The 19731-nt window shown below is 41.2% G+C and overlaps 1 protein-coding gene across 2 annotated transcripts; it reads left to right on the top strand.

Moving 5' to 3' along the window:
- Window positions 1-3185: 3185 nt before the first annotated feature.
- On the top strand, window positions 3186-17062 carry LOC120437723 (zinc finger protein 708-like). 2 transcript variants are annotated; one of them, XM_039608260.1, is made up of 3 exons: window positions 3186-3325; window positions 9306-9404; window positions 14856-17062. In XM_039608260.1, the coding sequence occupies exon 3, from the start codon at window positions 14862-14864 to the stop codon at window positions 15897-15899; it is 1038 nt and encodes a 345-aa protein (XP_039464194.1). In that variant the 5' UTR covers window positions 3186-3325; window positions 9306-9404; window positions 14856-14861; the 3' UTR covers window positions 15900-17062. The 2 variants fall into 2 exon arrangements, with proteins under 2 accessions (XP_039464194.1, XP_039464193.1); XM_039608259.1 differs by lacking the exon at window positions 3186-3325 and adding an exon at window positions 7371-7456.
- Window positions 17063-19731: the final 2669 nt, after the last annotated feature.

Genomic DNA, 19731 nt, shown 5'->3' with positions numbered 1-19731 from the left:
ACCAGTGACTGTGATATTAACCAGGTTACTGATGGTACCATTACTGGACTCACACCAGTAAACTCCAGTATCGTTAGACATCAGAGTACCGATGCGACAGGAATGACCATGTAGCTTTCCCCACCCATCTCCACACTGTCGGGACTCACAGTCAGACGACCTGTGAGGAAGAGGAGAGGTCAGATATTATTCACCACTAAACTTTTGGGACCGCTGCGCCCCCTGGTGGCCTGATTTGATCCTAAAAAAGAATTTTTTTACCAGTGTGATGTTATAGAGCTGCAGAAACAGAACTGAGGTTTCCCCTCTGCTTTCACTGGTGGGTGAGAGGAAGTGGGCAAATTCTACAAATGTCATATAAAGATTTAACGACTCACTACATTTTAGTTCATGTTAGCTAGATAACACTCGCCAAGTGGTTAAACTGCAGGAATTGGAGTCATTTTTTGATCAAGACATGTCCTTCAACGCACATATTAAACAAATATGTAAGACTGCTTTCTTCCATTTGCGCAACATCTCTAAAGTTAGAAATATCCTGTCTCAGAGTGATGCTGAAAAACTAGTTCATGCATTTATTACTTCCAGGCTGGACTACTGTAATTCACTATTATCAGGATGTCCTAAAAACTCCCTGAAAAGCCTTCAGTTAATCCAAAATGCTGCAGCAAGAGTCCTGACAGGGACTAGGAAGAGAGAGCATATTTCTCCTGTTTTGGCTTCCCTTCATTGGCTTCCTGTTAAATCCAGAATTGAATTCAAAATCCTGCTCCTCACATACAAGGTCTTAAATAATCAGGCCCCATCTTATCTTAATGACCTTGCAGTACCATATCACCCTATTAGAGCACTTCGCTCTCGCACTGCAGGCCTACTTGTTGTTCCTAGAGTATTTAAAAGTAGAATGGGAGGCAGAGCCTTCAGTTTTCAGGCCCCTCTTCTGTGGAACCAGCTTCCAGTTTGGATTCGGGAGACAGACACTATCTCTACTTTCAAGATTAGGCTTAAAACTTTCCTTTTTGCTAAAGCATATAGTTAGTGCTGGACCAGGTGACCCTGAATCCTCCCTTAGTTATGCTGCAATAGACGTAGGCTGCCGGGGATTCCCATGATGTATTGAGTTTTTCCTTTCCAGTCACATTTCTCCCTCACTATGTGTTAACAGACCTCTCTGCATTGAACAGTGTTGGGCAAGTTACTTTCAAATAGTAATTCAATTATAGTTACTAGTTACTTCTTCAAAAAAGTAACTGAGTTAGTAACTGAGTTACAATATTCTAAAAGTAATTAATTACTTGGAAAAGTAACTATTGCGTTACTTAAAAAAAAAAACAAAGAACGTTTAACCCTCTGGCGTCCAGGGTATAATTGGCCATTTTTTTACTACTCTTGATTTTCTCTCCACATTTTACCTTTAAAAACTATTTGCTTTGCCTTGTTTGGTATCATTCTTTTTAGCGCAACCTCACGTGCCTGAATTTACAGTTATGTTCTCATTTTGTCATACTGTATAACCAGAATTGATCTAAAATCAGACAAAAACATAAAATCAGAGTAGAAAAAGTTATATTTTACTGTAACAACCATAAACATGTTTAATGAATCATATTTTATAACTTCAAATGCAAATATTAATTGTCAATTTTAAAATCCTATGCACAAGTTTTGCAAACAACAAAGTTATTTGCATCCATTTACCTTTACCCTTTTTTAAATAACCATTTCAAACTATTTACAGAACAATCAGCTGTTCTTCAATAAGATGCCACAAATTATTTGTGCCACTCCAAAAAAATCATTTCTGTCCACTATAAAGGAGAACATCACAGCCTGATACCTGCAGGTCTGACAGCAGCAGGTGTATCACTGCTGTTTCTACCTGGAGACAGCAGTCGCCTCATTGTTCTGACACACAACACAAAACTATCCACAACACTACACACTAACTACACAAGACAACACATTAACTACACACTCCAAACACGCTAAACGTCACAAATCTCACATCTCAAAACTCGCTCTCTCTTTCTCTCTCTCTCTTTTCCTGCTCTCTCTCTTTCTCTCTCTCTCTTTCTCTCTCCCTCTTTCTCTCTCTCCCTCTCTCTTTCTCTCTCCGTCACTCCTAAAACTTCCCCTGTTTTGTTTTGTTTTTTTGCTCATAAGCAGAGAGTGCTTGCTAGCGCTAACGTGGCGAAACTATTGAGGAAAAACGCCCGCGATATATCGTTTATCATGACTCTGGTTTTACGTGGCCTATCGACACAATTTATAAACTAGCACCTTGTTGCTTTGTCTTTAAGTGGTCATGTGATCGGCTTACCACGACTACTTTATTCTTCCTCAGTCAAACAGCAGCACTCATGCGATTGTTTTGCCTCCTTAGCTCCAGGTGTTGTGCTAGACAGTGATCGTGATTACCGTCCGTGCGGAAGCGCGCAGCTGCTTAAAGCTGTAGCGCCCAGATTACTTACAGCTACTTCCTGCAGCTGATATAAGATGCGGTGAACTGAACACAGCTTCAACTGTTTGTTGAAAAATAGTAACGGACCGCGTTACCTTGTTAGTAACTGTAACGGCGTTGTAACGATAGGAATAGTAATTAGTTAGATTACTCGTTACTGAAAAAAGTAACGCCGTTAGTAACGCCGTTACTTGTAACGCCGTTATTCCCATCACTGGCATTGAATCGTACCTGTTTCTGTCTCTCTTCCACAGCATGTCTTTAACCTGTTTTCCTTCTCTCACCCCAACCGGTCGCAGCAGATGGCCCCGCCCCTCCCTGAGCCTGGTTCTGCCGGAGGTTTCTTCCTGTTAAAAGGGAGTTTTTCCTTCCCACTGTCGCCAAAGTGCTTGCTCATAGGGGGTCATCTGATTGTTGGGGTTTTCTTTGTATTTATTATTGTGCGATCTACTGTACAATATAAAACGCCTTGAGGCGACTTTTGTTGTGATTTGGCGCTATATAAATAAAATTGAATTGAATTGAATTGAATATGTCTAGTAGAAGTTGAAATAACCCCTTCTGATTGTCGTATGCCTGGGATATGGTTCATACTGTCTTTCAGTTTAAGACGATATGCTAATAAACGGCTCGGCTTTTCTCCCATTTCCCAATGTGCAATATCAGCCTCCTGTACTCTGATACCCCCAAATAAAATCCAGTGCAATCAGTTGCCTTCACAAGTCACCTAATTAGATCATAGAGCTCACCTGTGTGTGATTTAGTCTCATTATAAACACACCTGCTCTGTGACGGCCTCAGTGGTTTGTTAGAGAACATTAGTGAACAAACAGCATCATGAAGACCGAGGAGCTCACCAGACAGGTCAGGGATAAAGATATGTTTCAGAGTCTTTATTGTCATTGTGCTTTAAGAACAATGACATTGTGTGCAAACCGGTTCAAGTAAAAAAAAAAAAAAAGAAGCACAATTTTAAGAGGAAAAAAAAACAATATCTTGTCTATACTACATTTTTTTAATTTAAACTACTGTATATAAAATGAACAACTGTGATCACACAGTGATTTAGTCCTTAGAGATATTGCACAGTTAACAATGTTGTATTTTCACAGTGGTTTATCCCCTGAGTACATTTATTAATGAACAGCCCTGGTTTATGTGCTGTTTCTCAGTCTGTTAGGTTTTGCTTTAATTGTCCTGTATTGTCTTCCTGAGGGTAACAGCTGGAACAGGTGATGCGTGGCGTGGGATGTGTCTTTCAGGATACTGCAGGCTTTCCTGTGGCAGTGGGACCTGTGCAGCTGCTCCAGGGAGTGAAGAGCACTGCAGATGATCCTCTGTGTTGTGTTGATGACCCTCTGGAGTGATGCTTTTTCCTGAGCAGTACTGGTGGCAAACCACACTGGGATGCAGTATGTCAGTGTACTTTGAATGGAGCGCCTGTAGAAGGACACTAGCAGTTCCTTGGCTAAGGCGTTGTTCTTCAGGATCTTCAGGAAGTTGAGTCGCTGCTGTGCCTTCTTGATCATAGCTGTGGTGTTTGTTTTCCAGGATAGGTCACCATGCAGGTCCAGGAACTTGAAGTCAGAGACCCTCCCCACACAGTCCTCATTGATGTTTATGGGCTGAGGGTCAGATTTGTTCCTTCTGAAGTCAACATTTATTTGGTTTTTCTGGTGTTGAGAAACAGGTTGTTTTGGCTGCACCATTATGACAGTTTTTCCATTTCGTCCCTGTATGCAGACTCATCTCTCCCCGTGATGAGCCCGATCACAGTTGTGTCAACTGCAAACTTAACAATAGTGTTGTACGGGTGGATGTGGGTGCAGTCGTGAGTATATAGTGTACGGCAGGGGACTGAGCATACATCCCTGAGGGGAGCTGGTGTTGAGGCTGAGGACAGGTGTGGCGCTACTTGGACTCTCTGTGGGCAGTCACTGAGGAAGTCCTTGATCCAGAGACGGGTGGAGTGAGGGAGGTTATGTAGTTTGATTACCAGCCTATCAGGGATGATGGTGTTAGAAGCTGAGCTGAAATCAATAAAAAGAAGCCTGGTATAACACTGCTTCTGGTTTTTTGTTCTAAGTGGGTGTAAAAGCAGTTCAACTTCTCTATGAGTGCAGCATCACCATCCACAGCTTTGGTTCTAGGTTTGTAGTTGGTGATGTTACAGACGCCACACCTGCCTTGAATTGTTACTGTGAAGGTAGTCCTCAATTTTATTTTTGTAGTCCAACTTAGCCCGTCTGATGCCCCTTTTCAGGTCTGCCCTAGCTGCAGTGTACACTTCTGCATCTCCAGACCTATAGGCAGCGTTTCTACCTTTCAGCAGGGTCCTAACCTCTGTTGTCATCCAGGGTCTTTGATTGGCATACACCCGGATATGTTTTTCAGTAGTGATGGTGTCTGTGCAGTGCTTGATGTAGGACAGTACAGAAGTAGTGTACTCTTTCAGGTCTGGAGATTGAAATATTCTCCAGTCTGTTAGCTCAAAACAGTTGTTTGGAGGCCCCTTCAGGACAAGTGTTCACTGTTTTAAGAAAAGGGGAGGGGTCTCTTTTCCTGAGGGGGTGTAAGCTGGCAGCATAAACGGGGATATGTGGTCCGACTGGCCCAGATGGGGTCTTGGTATGGCCCTGAATCCCTGTTTAATGCAGGATTTGGCATTAGCGTCCAGAGCTATATACACTGCCACTGCTGAAGATAACTCCCTGTGGAGGAAAAAAGGTCTGCATTTAACCATCAGTAACTCAGTCTGGTGAGTGTTGTTAGCCCATTGTTCACTGATATAAATGCAAAGACCCACCTCGTTTTTTCTAGAGTTCAGGTTTAAATTTCAATCAATGTTGTTGAATAATTTTGACCTATTTTCTGCTGTTTATTTATAATTTTTTTTAATATACAAAATTACGTTCATATGTTTGTCGGTTTGGAGGGAATGTCCCCAAACATGAATAAAAGACTTCAGAATTTATTTTTCAAGTCTGAGAGAAACTTTCTAACATTTCTGTTGTATCAGACCATCTTTTTGTACAACTCTTTATAAACTTAACTGAAACTTATTTTTTGTTGTAAATATTTTTATTGAAAAAAGAAAACAACACAGTACTTGCGCTTACCAAAATACAGTTAACCTTTTGTTAAGGGTTCAGAATTGGTGGAGAGTACAAAGGCAAGACAGTCCAGAAGATTTGGGTTAAAGCGATCTTTATTGAAGTATTCGCGCGGGAAGACAGTCACTGCACATGTCAGCAAGGGTCTTCACCAAAATTATACTTCAGACTGCTTTTATAGCATCAGGGTATTATAACGCCCCTTCTAGCGTTTACAAGCACATAATTTGCATGTACAGAACATTCATGTATTTTAAGCATAAAGTGCAACATAGAGGTTCCTCTTTTTGGCATCTTCTTCCAAAAAAGGCAATGGACCCGGGCCTCTGCAGTCTCCAGGGGCTGGTCCTTTCTCCACGTCACCTGTTGTCAAGAAAGCTCCAGTGCAACATGTTTGCTCAATACATTCAGGCCTATGCTTAAATCTGGTTCTAGGTTATATGTGATATATATGTGTTTTGTAAGCATGTGTGCGATCTCTCTTAAGCTCCCAGCTTCTTAACCAATGTGTCACCCAGACAGTCACGCTGAATGAAGCTTGAGACCTTTAATTACCTGGGAAAGCTTCAACTCCTTATGAGCACAGGACTGCAATGTGTGTATAAAGACATAGTAATACTGAAAATGGTTATGCTGCACCTGTAATGAGGATTAATATGGTGTCAGTGTGTTAAATGATTATTCTGGTGTCCGGGTATTAACTATCACCTGGCCAGCTTAAAGCTATACAAGATAATATTAATGCTGATTAATATGCTATCTAATATATTGTAGCAGTAAAGCAATTTCCTCTTTTCCACACTTTCTTCTTTTTCCTAAGTAAATATACTTATATACACTAAGACAAAGACACCCCCCCCAGTCCCAAACGGATCAACACAACCATGAAACATATTGCAGGAATATAACAGTAATAGAGGTACATTTATAAGAAATAAAGGGTTGCCACTTGAGGAACAATTTGGCTGTGCAACTTCTCAACGTATATTTAATTTTTTCAAGTTTAAAAAAAAAACATGACATCTTCAAACCACTGGGAATGGTAAGATACTTAACAGACTTCCAGTGCAACAATATTAGACGTCTCGCTAATAGGGATGTGAAAGCTATATCCTTTTGGGTAGAATCAAGCGGAAGTGAACAATCCGGAATCCCGAATGTAGCAATCAGGGGACAAGGATGATAAGTTAGCCCCAAGAACAGTTGACATAATAGCAAAATACCCTGTCCAGAAACCTTCCAGCACAGGACACAGAAAAAACACGTGGTTAAGGTGACAAGGAGAGCCATGACATTTATCACATTTGTTTTCCACTTCTAGATAAAATTCAGGAAGTCTAGATTTAGAGAAATGTGCCCTGTGTATGACCTTAAATTGAATAAGTCCAAGACGAGCACAGGAGGTGGAAGACCGTACCCTTGCTATAGCCTGTTCCCAGGATTCCTCATGTATTTGAATTCCTAGTTCCCCTTCCCATGTACACTTAAGCTTAACATTTGAGTGGTTGCTAAAAGACGGATAGTATCATAGAGTTTCGAAATGGTTTCTCTGTGATGAGGAATAAATGACCTAATACTTTTTGAACAAAACTGCGGTCTCATCCACACGAGGCGTTCAGTAGAACCACGTTATTCCTAAAATAAATAATATTATTTTTTCTAACTGCGGCTCTAATTCTCCGTCCTTCCATAAAAAGTCTTTATTCTTCAGTTTTTTAAATGAGTCACGTGGTACGACCAACTCGCGAGGCCTCGATACATCAACACAAACTTTCACGCGCACTCCGAAGCCTCACCGCGCCGCGGAAGGATACACCGCACATCGACTTCACCGGTGTTCTGAGAAACCGGAGCAGCCTCGCATCCTCGTGCTGAGCCGGAGGTAGGTAGCGCGTACACGCCCCCTCTTTCTCGTGTAACGGGCACGCACACACGGCACAGTGGGCACAAACTGAGCTCAGACGGGAAACGTGTTTTTTTTTTTGTTTTTTTTTTCTCTTCTCTGTCGCGTTAAATAGTGCCACGTTCGTAAGGAAAAACGCTCCGGGGGGAACAGGAAATTGTCATGCTAACATACTTGTGGGGACCAACAGTTACTAACGAGGACAAAGTGTCTGTCCTCACGAGTTTGAAGTTATTTTGAGGCTGAAAATGTGGTTTTAGTGTCAGGGTTACAGTTAGCATTATGTCAATGAGATGTTCTCACTAAGATATGAAAATGAGTGGTCGCGCGTGGGTTGCTGTGACCTCTGACCCTTAAAGGAGCGGGAACATTAGCTGGTGTTTTCCTGCTGACCTTACAGGCTGTAACTCTGACCTCTGTGAACTCAAACTAGGATCACAGAGAGATGTGTCTGCAGTCTGAGTCTGTCGTTTGTGTCAGGTCTCCACACAGCGCACTTTTTGACAGTTTGACGGTTAGCTCTTAGCTCAGTGCAAAGCAAGCAGCTTCTCCACACCAGTTTGAACCGGTCAGATAGACGCACACTGTGCTATAAACTGTGAGCTGCTAAGAGAGGTCATCCTCTGTTTACAAGCTGGCTGCAGTTAACTGCTTGCAGGCTGTGGTTTCCCTAACAAAGCTACAAGTTCACTGACTCATCGGCTGATTCGTTTCAGAATAAACGACCTATGGGTGTGAAAATGTTTGGTGTTTAAAATCACAGAGAACAAGTACAACGCTTGAAATCAACTCCAGAGTTTTTTTTCCTGCTTCCTGTATCATGACATACCAGGTGAACAGGCCTCACCTCAACATTAAACTGCTGTCAGTTATACGGTGACTTCTGAGCCTCTGAAAATGAGACGCCTCATGACACAGTTTAGTTCAGGGGTCAGCAACCTTTAAGACCCAAAGAGCCACTTGGACCCGGTTTCCACACAAAAGAAAACACTGGGAGCCGCAAATACTTTTTGACATCTAAAATGAAGATTACACTGTATATATTGTTTTTTACCTTTATGCTTTGTGTGAACAACTAAGGTGTGTTGCTTAAATCCATGAAGTGCTACAGAGAAAAAATGACATTTTATTTATGTAATTAACACATTTTGAACTCTTAAAGAAATATAACAAAAGTATGTTCATGGAAACATCGTCGGGTCTGCCGTGGTATGGTTACAATGGGACTTCTGCTGCTGAACCTCTGCGCACAGCGTCTGCAAATCGGGGCTTTCATCTTTACCCAGGACTGTAAGCTGTCATCTGTGAGGGGTGAGCGGTGTTTGTTTTTAACATAGTTCACGGTTGAGAACAGCTGCTGACATAATGTGGATCCGAAGATCCATAATTGGCCTACCTGTGGTTGAAAGTCTCGATAAATGCACGGCGTTTCACCGGGTACATCGCCTTCTGTGAGTGTGACTTCTATTTTGAGCGATGAAAAAATAATAAAATATAATTTTATTTTTATATTTCAATATCACAATAATCTTCCAATTTAGAAGTACAAGTTAAAAAAAAAAAAGAACTAACATAAATAAAATACACTTCAGCTAAATACTTCTAATTTATTTTGCCAAACCACGCGGAGCTGCAGTGTACGGACTAAAGAGCCGCAGGTTGCCGACCCCTGGTTTAGTTAAACGTCCTAAATAACAGTTGAAACTTTGCACTTCAGTCACATGTTAACGTTTTATCTAAACTCCACTGTGGTGATGTACAAAAATGGTGTGACTGTCTAAGAACTGTAGGAATAAATAATCCAGCATCTAAATCTTTTATTTCACAGCTCACAGGTGGAGGTGACGTATCTGAGAAGAAGAGGAAGGCTGGCAGAGGTCTGGACCACTGAGGGAACAGAGGCAGCAGGAAGGCTTCACTCAGAAAGGTGCAGTTCTGCAGCACTGTATACATTCAAGATTCGAGAAGTTTATTGTCTGCAAAACACAAATTGTTACTCAGAGCAATGAAATTCCTACTTTAGAGGTTCCCTTCACACAACTAAAAGAAAGTAATAATAAGTAAAACGGTGCTTCTTAGATCTTGTAGCTTATGTATGAGTGTAAACATAATTTAAAGTGCAAGTAGTTGCAACACTGTCACAGTGATAATATATACAGAATATGCAATATTAAGGTGTATATGTAGAGATATGTACAAAAGTTGCAAATTTACAGGTTAGAGGTATTTACAGTTGTATTATGTTGTGTGTAAGTGTGCAAAAGTGCAAATTTACAGTTATGGAGAAACAGTTGGTCGTAGTCAGTGATTCAGTAGCCTGATGGCCTGTGGATAGAAACTCTTTTTTTTTAGTGTGGTTGTCCTCGCTTTCACACTCCTGTAGAGTCCGTCTGATTGTAGGAGTGTGAATCACGTGTGCTGTGGGTGGATGCTGTCCTTGGTGATGTTGTGTGTCCTTTTCCTGACCCGAGTGTTGTATATGTCCTGTAGTGGTACTCCACAGATGAGATCACACGCTGGAGAGCGTTCCTGTCCTGAGTGGTGCAGTTCCCGTACCACACTGTGATGGAGTTTGTCAGGATACTCTCCACTGTGCATCTGCAGTGGTTGCTAAGAAGTTTGGAGGTTAATCCAAATTTTCTCAGCATCCTTAGGAAGAAGAGTCATTGTGGAGCCTTCTGCTTCTCTCCTTATCCTTGGGTCAATAATCATCTCCTTAGTTTTCTCAGCAGTTAAGGAGAGATTATTTTCCATGCACCAGGACACCAGCTCAGCCACCTCTTCCCTGTAGGCCTTCTCCTCACCAGCAGTGATCAGGCCGACGATGGTTGTGTTGTTAGCAAACTTAATGATGGAGGTGTTGCTCTCGGAGCGGACACAGTCATAGGGGAAAACGGTGTACAGGAGTGGACTGAGCGGGGGTCTAATGTGTCTAGGATAGCTTCTTTAATATGACACAATGATTATCCTCTCAAAACACTTCACGGCTCAGAACCTTGCATACCTCCGTCGAAGTCACAGTGAGTGAAGAGCTCTGTGCTGCCTCTGCTGGTAGAATCCCTCTGTGTTGGTTGGATTTGAGGGTGTTGAAGCGAGCGTAGAACTTAATCAGCTCGTCTGGTATCGTGTTGCAGTTGACTTTGACCCTGCTGCTCCTCTGCTGGAAATTAGTGATGTGTTTCAGGTCCTGACACATGCGTTGGGAACCGGAGAGTCCTTCCAGCTTCAGTCTGTACTGCCTGTTGTCTTTTGTCTCAGGTCGTATCTTGCCTTGTTGTAGCCCTTTGTGTTACCAGAGGCAAATGCAGAGGAGCGCACATGTAGCATGGGAACGTACCTCACGGTTCAACCATGGTTTCTGGTTTGGATATGTTTTGTATCGCTTGGTGGGGACAATATTGTCAATGCATGTGCTGACGTACCCGGTAGGGCTGCCACAAATGATTATTTTGATACTAGTCACTGATTATTTTATCATAGGGCAGGGCAATATGGCCAAAAATATTTATCACGATATATATTTGAAAATTTTCGATAACAATATAACTGACGATATAATTGGCACAAGACAAAATACTTTATAACTCCACAACTTTATTAGTGCAACAAAGAAAACCCCATCAATGTATTTTCACTTAAACAAGCAGCTGTTTTTATGTGCATTAAGGTTATATAAAATTTTAACAGTGCAAATGCAAATTCCTTGCTGACAGTTTAACCAAAAGGCATTTCCAGTGGAAATTGGCTGACATCTCCTGAGCATAATCATGTATAATATCCACAAAACTTAAAGAGGTGCTTTGCAACATTAAACTGCAGTGTGCCAAATAAGTAAGTCAAATCTGTATTTTTTGGACCACAAGGCGCACCGGATTAAAAGCTGCATTAAGCAAAACAAACCAGTCAAACTTTACTCAACTCATTCTTCTTGCTTCCTCCACTTCCGTACTGTTGATTCTTTAATGCTGAATTCTCTCGCAGCTTCTCTTTTCCCATGTTCTACTGTGTGACTGACAGCCTTGAGTTTGAAATCCGCTTCGTAAGCATGTCTCTTAACAGCTGCCATCTTGGGGTTTATACACACAATAGGGTAATATTATGTTGAAGCACAGCACGTATTACTGTGCGATGCCCCTGATTACGGTAGCCGTAATGCTCCGACAATCCATCAAGCGGGGCGATTTTGTAGCTTACCAAAATTGTACTAAAACATTTTTTGACAGATTTTTGAGCGTCATGTAGCACATAAAATCGGTTCGGGGTCAGTAAGCACAACCAGAATTCATACATAGGGCGCAGTGTCCATTTTTGAGAAAATTAAAGGATTTTAAGTGCACCTCATAGAATTATAGTACAGTAATAATGACGGCCCGCTTGCATGTTAGACAAAATTGTGCTTTGGTGTGTATCTGACGGACGAAAGCCAAACCAGTTCCACACCACTGAAGTTGCAGCATTTATACAAACCAATTCTGGTTCATCTCTTTCACTCAACAATCCACTTTTGCCCTTCTCGTTCTCCGTCGCCGCCATGCTTTTTCTGCCATGTGCATATGAAAAACATTATATCGGTAATACCGTGAACAGTATAATATGGCCCAGCCCTAATTGCACATAGAATTCAGTATTGCAAAGTGCTGATTTATAGAGGGAAATGGGAAAATGGGGCGGTGGAACTGTGTTCATCAGTGCATGTGAGAGTTAACGGTGGTTATGGCCTTTGAGAAGAAACAGTTTTTTAGTCTGTCTGTCTTTGTGCTGATGCAGCAGTCTCCAGACTGCGGGCCATGGACCGCTACTGGGCTGTGAAGTTTATGATATTCAGTGTTTTTATCGTTAACTCGGTTTCCCTGGGTCTTTGTAGTTGTGTGTCTCATTTTGAAAGAAATAATTAAGCGGGAGAGAGGAGGATGTTGCTCTCAATGTTGTCGCCGCATTTTCAGGAACACACTGCCAATAAAGTTACACAATTACACGCTGAATTTGCATTTATTGTTATATTTACAAAATACCACAGTTTTTTATCTTGATCGTAGCATTTTATTTTGCTGTTTATCCGCAACACTTTAAAGGCCAGTCTGTGAAAATAATGTCTGACATTAAACCGGTCCGTGGCGCAATAAAGATTGGGGTCTGCTGTGCTGATGCACCTGTAGCGCTTCCCTGAAGGAAGCAGCTTGAACAAGTTAAAACCAGGGTGGGAGCTGTCCTTGATGATGTTTGTTGCTCTGCTGAGGCAGCGGGAGGAATAAATCAGAGAGGGGAGGAGGCAGCCGATGATCTTTTGTGGAAGGAAGTTCTTGGGGGGAGGAAGTTCTTGATGTGCTGAAGGACTAGTCTCTCCAAGCATTTCATGATTACTGGCGTGAGGGCCACAGGGCGGTAATCGTTCAGGCTGGTGATGGGAGACTTCTTCGACACTGGGATGATTGTGGCTGATTTTAGACAGGATGGGATCGCTTCTTGATCCAGTGAGAGGTTGAAGATTCTGTTGAAGATGAGGGTGAACTGGTGTGCACATGCTCTTAGCACCTTGGCTGGTACTCTGTCTGTACTGGCCGCCTTCCTGGGGTTCACTGCCAGGAGCACACATCGGACATCATGCTTCGTTACAGTGAGTGGAGCGGTGCAGGAGCCATGTGAGGATGAGGATGGGAGCAGGGCTGAAGCACATGAGTGCTGCTGTTGTGTTGTTTCAAAGTGGGCAAAGAAGCTGCTTATTTCCTCTGCCAGCTGCACACTCAGGTTTTCTGTTTTCACAGTGTAGCCTCTGTGGTTTGTGATGTCTTGTATGCCCTGCCACACCCCCTGTGTGTTGTTGCTGGACAGGTGGGACTCTATGCTTCCTTTATGGTCTGTCTTGGCTTTCTAAATTCCCCTTTTCAGGTCAGCTCGAGCAGCCCTGTGCAGAGCTCTGTCACCTGACCTGAAGTGGCGTCGTGGACTTTGAGGAGTGATGGGATCTGGCTGGTCATCCAGGGTTTTTGGTTTGGAAAAACCTGAAAGCTTTTGTCCACAGTCACATTCCCAATTAAGAACTTGATATAGTCCAGTACTGATCCAGTGAAAGTTTCTGGGTCCTGGTGCTCAAATATGTCCCAGTCTGTCTGTGTGAAGCAGGCCGGGATCGTACTGACATGTACTCGAGGTTCAATTGTTTATAATTGTCCCGTTGTTCCACCAGCTTTCATGCATGTACAGTATTTTCTTAGCTCGAGCTAAAAAAATAACACAAGCTACCTTGTACTTTATCTGCAAAAACCTACGTCCTTACAACATTGTGGAAAATGAGGGTTTTTCTTACATGCTCAAGACACTGGAACCCAGGTATGTGATACCATCACGACGTTTTTTCGCAGACACAGCTGTACCCAATCTCTACATGGACGGGAAGTGTAAAGTTGAGGAAAGTTTGAGCACAGCAGAAAGGGTCATATTAACTTGTGATGCATGGACCAAATGCACACGTATGACTTGTATAATGACTCCATCACGTTAGACGCCTCATATCACACGTCACTACACAACAGTGTTTGTGTTTTATTTTTCTATTTAGGATAAAAATCTAAATTTTTTATTAGGGCTACTGTGGTTGTGATCCAAGAATTTCAAACTCAATACTCTTACCTGAGAAAAATGGCCAATACCATTTTCAGTGTGCCTGCAAGGAAAGAGTAAAAAATGAACAAACTTATTCTCAAAATGAAGATTAGAGCAAAACAAATAATAACACTGATGGCAGCTTTTTAAGTCATGTAACTCTGGCCTGTGAATCATTCGAGCATAAAAAAGTATGTAATACAGGGATGTTCCAAAAACAAAATTTGTTTTCATTTCTTTAGTTAAATCTATGAAAAATGCCAGAGAAACAGTTTGACAGCATAAAATAGTATTTTGCACAACAATGTGATTTTAAAAGAGCAGTCAGCTGAAGGGTGTCATTTTGGACATGAGTGTTTCTGGGCATAATAAAACATAGACGACTTGTTCGGACAGCATTTCATTTGGACATAGTCACAAATCCTAAAGTGTCTATGATCAAACACAATCTTAAATGTCTTAAATGCTTTGTAAAAACCTTTTACTCACCTCTCTAAGCCATAAGTATAAGTCATAGTTCCATATTTAGTTCCCATTACCTACATTTTGTTCATCAGACTGTAGCTTGTGAATAAATTGTAATTGTGTCATTTTCTTTTTATATAAATGTTTTGATGTGCACTGACACAGATTCATATCTGAGCTAGCTGGAGGTGAATGTACTGTTGAACAAGTCTCATGAGATTTAAGTTATTTTGATAAACCTGACCACTGGAAGTGTCACCATGTTGCCAGTCCACCTGAGTTATAATCTATTTGTCTTTTTCTGTTGGATTAGGACAAGATGGGCAAAGAAATGCGGAAAAAACACAGATGTCAGCAATGTGAGAAGGCTTTCCACAACCTGAAGCAACTCAGGAGTCATCAAAGATGTCACACTGAAGAAAGATTGTACAGCTGTGATCAATGTGATAAAAAATACAAAACAGTAAGCACACTAAATGTTCATAAGAAAACGCACAGTGGAGAGAAACCACATATGTGTGAGGTGTGCGGCAGTGAATTTATCTCATTGGGAAACTTATCGACTCACATTCAACGGTATCACACTGGAGAGAGACCGCACCATTGTCAACAATGTGACAAAGTGTTTGTGACCCAAAGCGAATTAAAGAGTCATCAGGTGGTTCACACAGGAGAAAAGCCATACAGCTGTGGTGAGTGCGGGAAAAGTTTTTCATGGCTTTCCAATCTTGTCCGTCACCAGCGCATCCACACTGGGGTGAGACTGTTCACCTGTGAGGAGTGTGGAAGGAGTTTCACTCGGTTAGATTATTTAAAGGTACACAAGAACATCCACACAAAAGAAATGATTTTCTCCTGTGAGCAGTGCGGTAAAGCTTTCTCTTCATCATCTAACCTTAGGGCTCATGTTGTTTTGCACACCACAGAGAAATCACACAGATGTGATCAGTGTGGGAAAACATTCACCACGCTGAAATACCTGAGACTCCACACACGTATTCACACTGGAGACAAACCATACAAGTGCAGACACTGTGACAAGACTTTTATTTCACAGACTAACCGCACAGTACATGAACGCATCCACACTGGAATAAGACCGTACAGCTGCACTGAGTGTGGGAAAAGTTTTTCATTGCTTCCCAATCTTGTCTGTCATCAGCGCGTCCATACTGGAGTAAAACCGTTCAGCTGTGAGGAGTGTGGAAAGCATTTCACTCAATTACGTACTTTAAAGGTGCACAGGAACCTCCACACAAAAGAAATGCTTTTCTCCTGTGAGCAGTGCGGGAAGGTCTTCCCTTCTTGTGGTGCATTTTATTATCATAAAAGGATCCACTGTGGAGTGAAACCCTAAAAGTGCAAACATTGTGAGAAGTCATTCTCCACATTATTGTCCTGTTCAGCACACGAGCATGTCCACAGTGCAGAGACAGCCTAGGTGTTTTATTTCATTAAAAAAAAAATTCCTAGCATTAGCATGGATTAAAAAAACCCCAAAACATTTTTATTAATTTATATATGTGCTTATTTAAAACAGCCATTTTAATTCTTGGTTTCTATTTTAGTGTGTTGTTTTATGTATTTATTTATTTTGATACGAGATTTTAACCATTGGATGCAATTTTTTTCACTTTAATAATTTTAAGATGTTTTCCAAAACAAAAAAGTACAAAAGCCAAAACAACATTTTTAACGATTTCAGATTCAAAAAAGAGGAAAAGGAAGTGAATTCTTCCTCATTCCTATCTCTGTTTTATATAAAGAAACACGTTCTTCCAATTCATGTGATATAGTTCTATAAATATCGTTATACATTGATCTATAATTACTTAACTACAGCTTTCCAAAGGTGCTGTCTTTTATATGTCATACACAGGATTGTTAAAAATGGCAGGTTTGTGTGAACTGAAAAATTTCTTTTAAACTAAGCAGTTTTTGTCTTTCTAAGAATATTTTATATGTTTATTACTGAGTTTTGTTGTGGCAAAAACAAAAACATCATTTTCTTGAGGTTTTCATTATATGACACTTGACATGAACTTTTCTTTGAAACATGGATACGAGTTGTTTCAGGCACATTGTTCAGGCCTACATCATTATTGTGTTGCTGTTGCATTAATAGAACTTCGTTTTGAGGCAGCTGAAGTTGCAGATGTTGCAGACTTTGTAAAGTTACTTTGATGTTAACAAAGTGTTACACAAACTGTGTTGTTTGTTTAAACTGTTTTTGGAGGTCCAAACATGACCGACCAAAGTGTTTGTTGTTGATCCAGTAACTGAAAATGATTTGTTATTACGACTCAGAGAGGACCTAACTTCTGCTGTGAGTGACGTGGAAATACTGACTTAAAGCTTGGATGTTTGTCAGGGTTTTGTTAACTTATAGCAATGTTGATAATAATAATAACAATAATAATAATTTTGGACCTTGTGTTTAAGTTTTTGCCTTATTGGCTGCTGTTCAGTCATTTCTAACATGAACTGTTCATCTGTTTTCAATGAATTGCCAAAATATAAATAAACAAATAAAATTTTTAGGAATGCTTGGACTCTTCTTTCTTCTGAACAAGCATTTCTATAACTCTCAAATGGTATAAGGACATCGTTTCTTGCCTTCAGCTCATAGAATCGTCTAGAATTCAGATCTATGACATTGAGATAACTCATCATTAAAAGCATGAGGACTTCTGATGTGATCTTGGAACACCGCGACATCCTTTCATCTCATGGGTTCACACAACGTCCAGATGTGTGACCAAAGCTTTGTTGTTTTGGTTACAGTGTCTCTGTTAAATTAGAGACCCCCACCCCCCCAACCTGTTTTTTGGCACCGTTTTCTCTGCATCACCAGGTGAGAATGCAAACGTAAGCCTCTGCAGGGCTCAATCAGGTCTGTTTTAGTTAAATTCTTTTGGGAATGGAGTGAGTAATGGTCCAGTTGTTTTACAGTTTACTGTCCTAAATCAAATGGAGATAATCTGCAGGCAAAGCACAGAATGGAGGTTCCTGGAACATCTTCACCGACTTCCAAACACTTAAAGATGTCTGTAGACCCGTGGCACTGTACAGGATATAAAGCAAGAGTAGAGGGAGTGTGGTTTGACATGATACCAGAATCTAACCCACATGTGTTGCTGTGTGGTAACCAGTTTGTTCCCAGATGACTGTGCTTGGAAAAACAGAAAATATACTTTGGTGCACCAAATAAAATAAAATAAACAAAAGACCTACTTTTGGAGTTTAACTCAAAGAAGAAAGAACAGAGCATGCTGATATGAATGCAAATCAGATAGTTTTTAATTAGTTCTGTGTGAATGCAATTGAACTGAATTGTGAATAAAGCCCAGAGACATTGGTGGTGCTCTTTGATGACATCATCAGCCTCATCATCCAATCCTTGCTCAGCCTCTGAAGTTTGTGTAGACAGGTCAGTTCCTTCAATCAGAGAAGATCAGAAAGGAAAAGATGATTTATTTTATGAAATGTTTAAAAGACAAGTTTGATTAGTCAGACGTCTGTCATCAGGTGACTGATTATTGAGTTATTGATCAGTGAATTAGTGTTACCTGTGACTCTGTGTCAATGCAAAGACACCATAAGAAGAGTGGAGATGAAGTACGGACAGAACACCAGCAGGTAGCACGAATGCAGCACGCCTGAGCTGGCTTTACCTGCACAGAGAATCTCAGCTGTTCAGCTCAATTTGTGGATGGAATAAGAAGTTAAGTCAGAGTGATCAGCTTACCAGTGACTGTGATATTAACCAGGTTACTGATGGTACCATTACTGGACTCACACCAGTAAACTCCAGTATCGTTAGACATCAGAGTACCGATGCGACAGAAATGACCATGTAGCTTTCCCCACCCATCTCCACACTTAGCCCTCTGCAGTTTGCTTGTGTTTCTCCTCACAGTCCAATCAGGAAAGCTTTTGTCCTCCTCACATGTCAGATTCACATTATTTCCCTCAGAGAACTGAGAGCTGTCGGGACTCACAGTCAGACGATCTGTGAGGAAGAGGAGAGGTCAGATATTACTCACCACTGAACTTCTGGGACCGCTTCACCCCCTGTTGGTCACACAGTCCTTTTGCTGCCTTGACATTTTTTAGATTCAAGGTTGGACAGAAGAAGCTTACTGACCTTTGTATCCTGTGCAGCTCAGCAGTGAGGTGAGAACTGAAAGGAAGTGACACTCAGGTTATTTTGAGTTTTCACACTTGGCAAATGCAGCTGTGCAGGATGCACATCAAACATTCTGCAGGGTTGCAGAACATCCGCAGCACCACCCACTCTTTTCTCTTCACTTCTTTCACATTATTCGCAGCTCTCTGTGGGACTGTTTTTGATCTAATTCAGATCATCACTCACCTGCTCAATTTTATAGCTGAAAACTTTTAATGTCCACGTGGTCTCCAGGGACCTATTTATGGCCATCTGGGTGTTACTCTCTTAAGGTTTTCCACTTGGGAATGCCAACATAAACCAGAAAAATAAAAATGAAAGTGGATGTTAACTCTAAGTTGGTCGCTACCTGTTGGAGGTTAAAATTCTTTTAAAACATTGCCGCTACAAAAGCAGTCTTAGCTTTGAGGAAGTGTTAATGTTCTCCTCCCTAACACTGGTTGGCAAGAAAATATTTGGTTTTGTCATTTACATCATCATCAGGTGGAGGTACGGTTCTTTGTTTTCTTATCATAAAGACGACAAGAATCCTTTCATAGTTTGGAGAAAAATCACAGCAAAAAATCCTGGCACAACTTCATCTGCTTCCAAGGTGCATGGAGAAGATGAAAGAATTAAAAAAGAATTAAAAAAGCAGGAACTCCAGCAACACTTGAGAAACGAAGAACAGCTTTAATAATTGACCAACGTGTTTCGGCTTAGTTTGGAGAAAGAAAAGAGTCAGAGCATCACAGAAGTGCTGCTGGAACTGAAGCCTGAGACCAGCTTGTAACTACAGAAGACGACAGAGTGCACTCGTGTTTTCTGGTAAAATGTTTCAGGTCATTATTATATAAGAATAAAAACATGTTGCACTTACACAGCAGTGACAGCAGAGTTATCCCCTCCATGTTTTTTCTCTGTAATGGCGTTGAAACTTGGATGAGCTCAGCTTTAAAGCCTCCCTCCTTCCTGTGACTGACTCTGCTGTGGTTTCCTCACATTTCCTGCTGAGTGCTGC

Source organism: Oreochromis aureus, linkage group 3 (genome assembly GCF_013358895.1).
Source record: "Oreochromis aureus strain Israel breed Guangdong linkage group 3, ZZ_aureus, whole genome shotgun sequence".
NCBI classification, from domain to species: Eukaryota; Metazoa; Chordata; class Actinopteri; order Cichliformes; family Cichlidae; genus Oreochromis; species Oreochromis aureus.
Note: the sequence above shows the minus strand (reverse complement) of the source record. Positions and strands in the feature narration are given on the sequence as shown.

Bases quoted from the DNA above. Each gene is read 5' to 3' on its own strand.
- LOC120437723 (XM_039608260.1), top strand. From the start codon at position 14,862: ATGGGCAAAGAAATGCGGAAAAAACACAGATGTCAGCAATGTGAGAAG.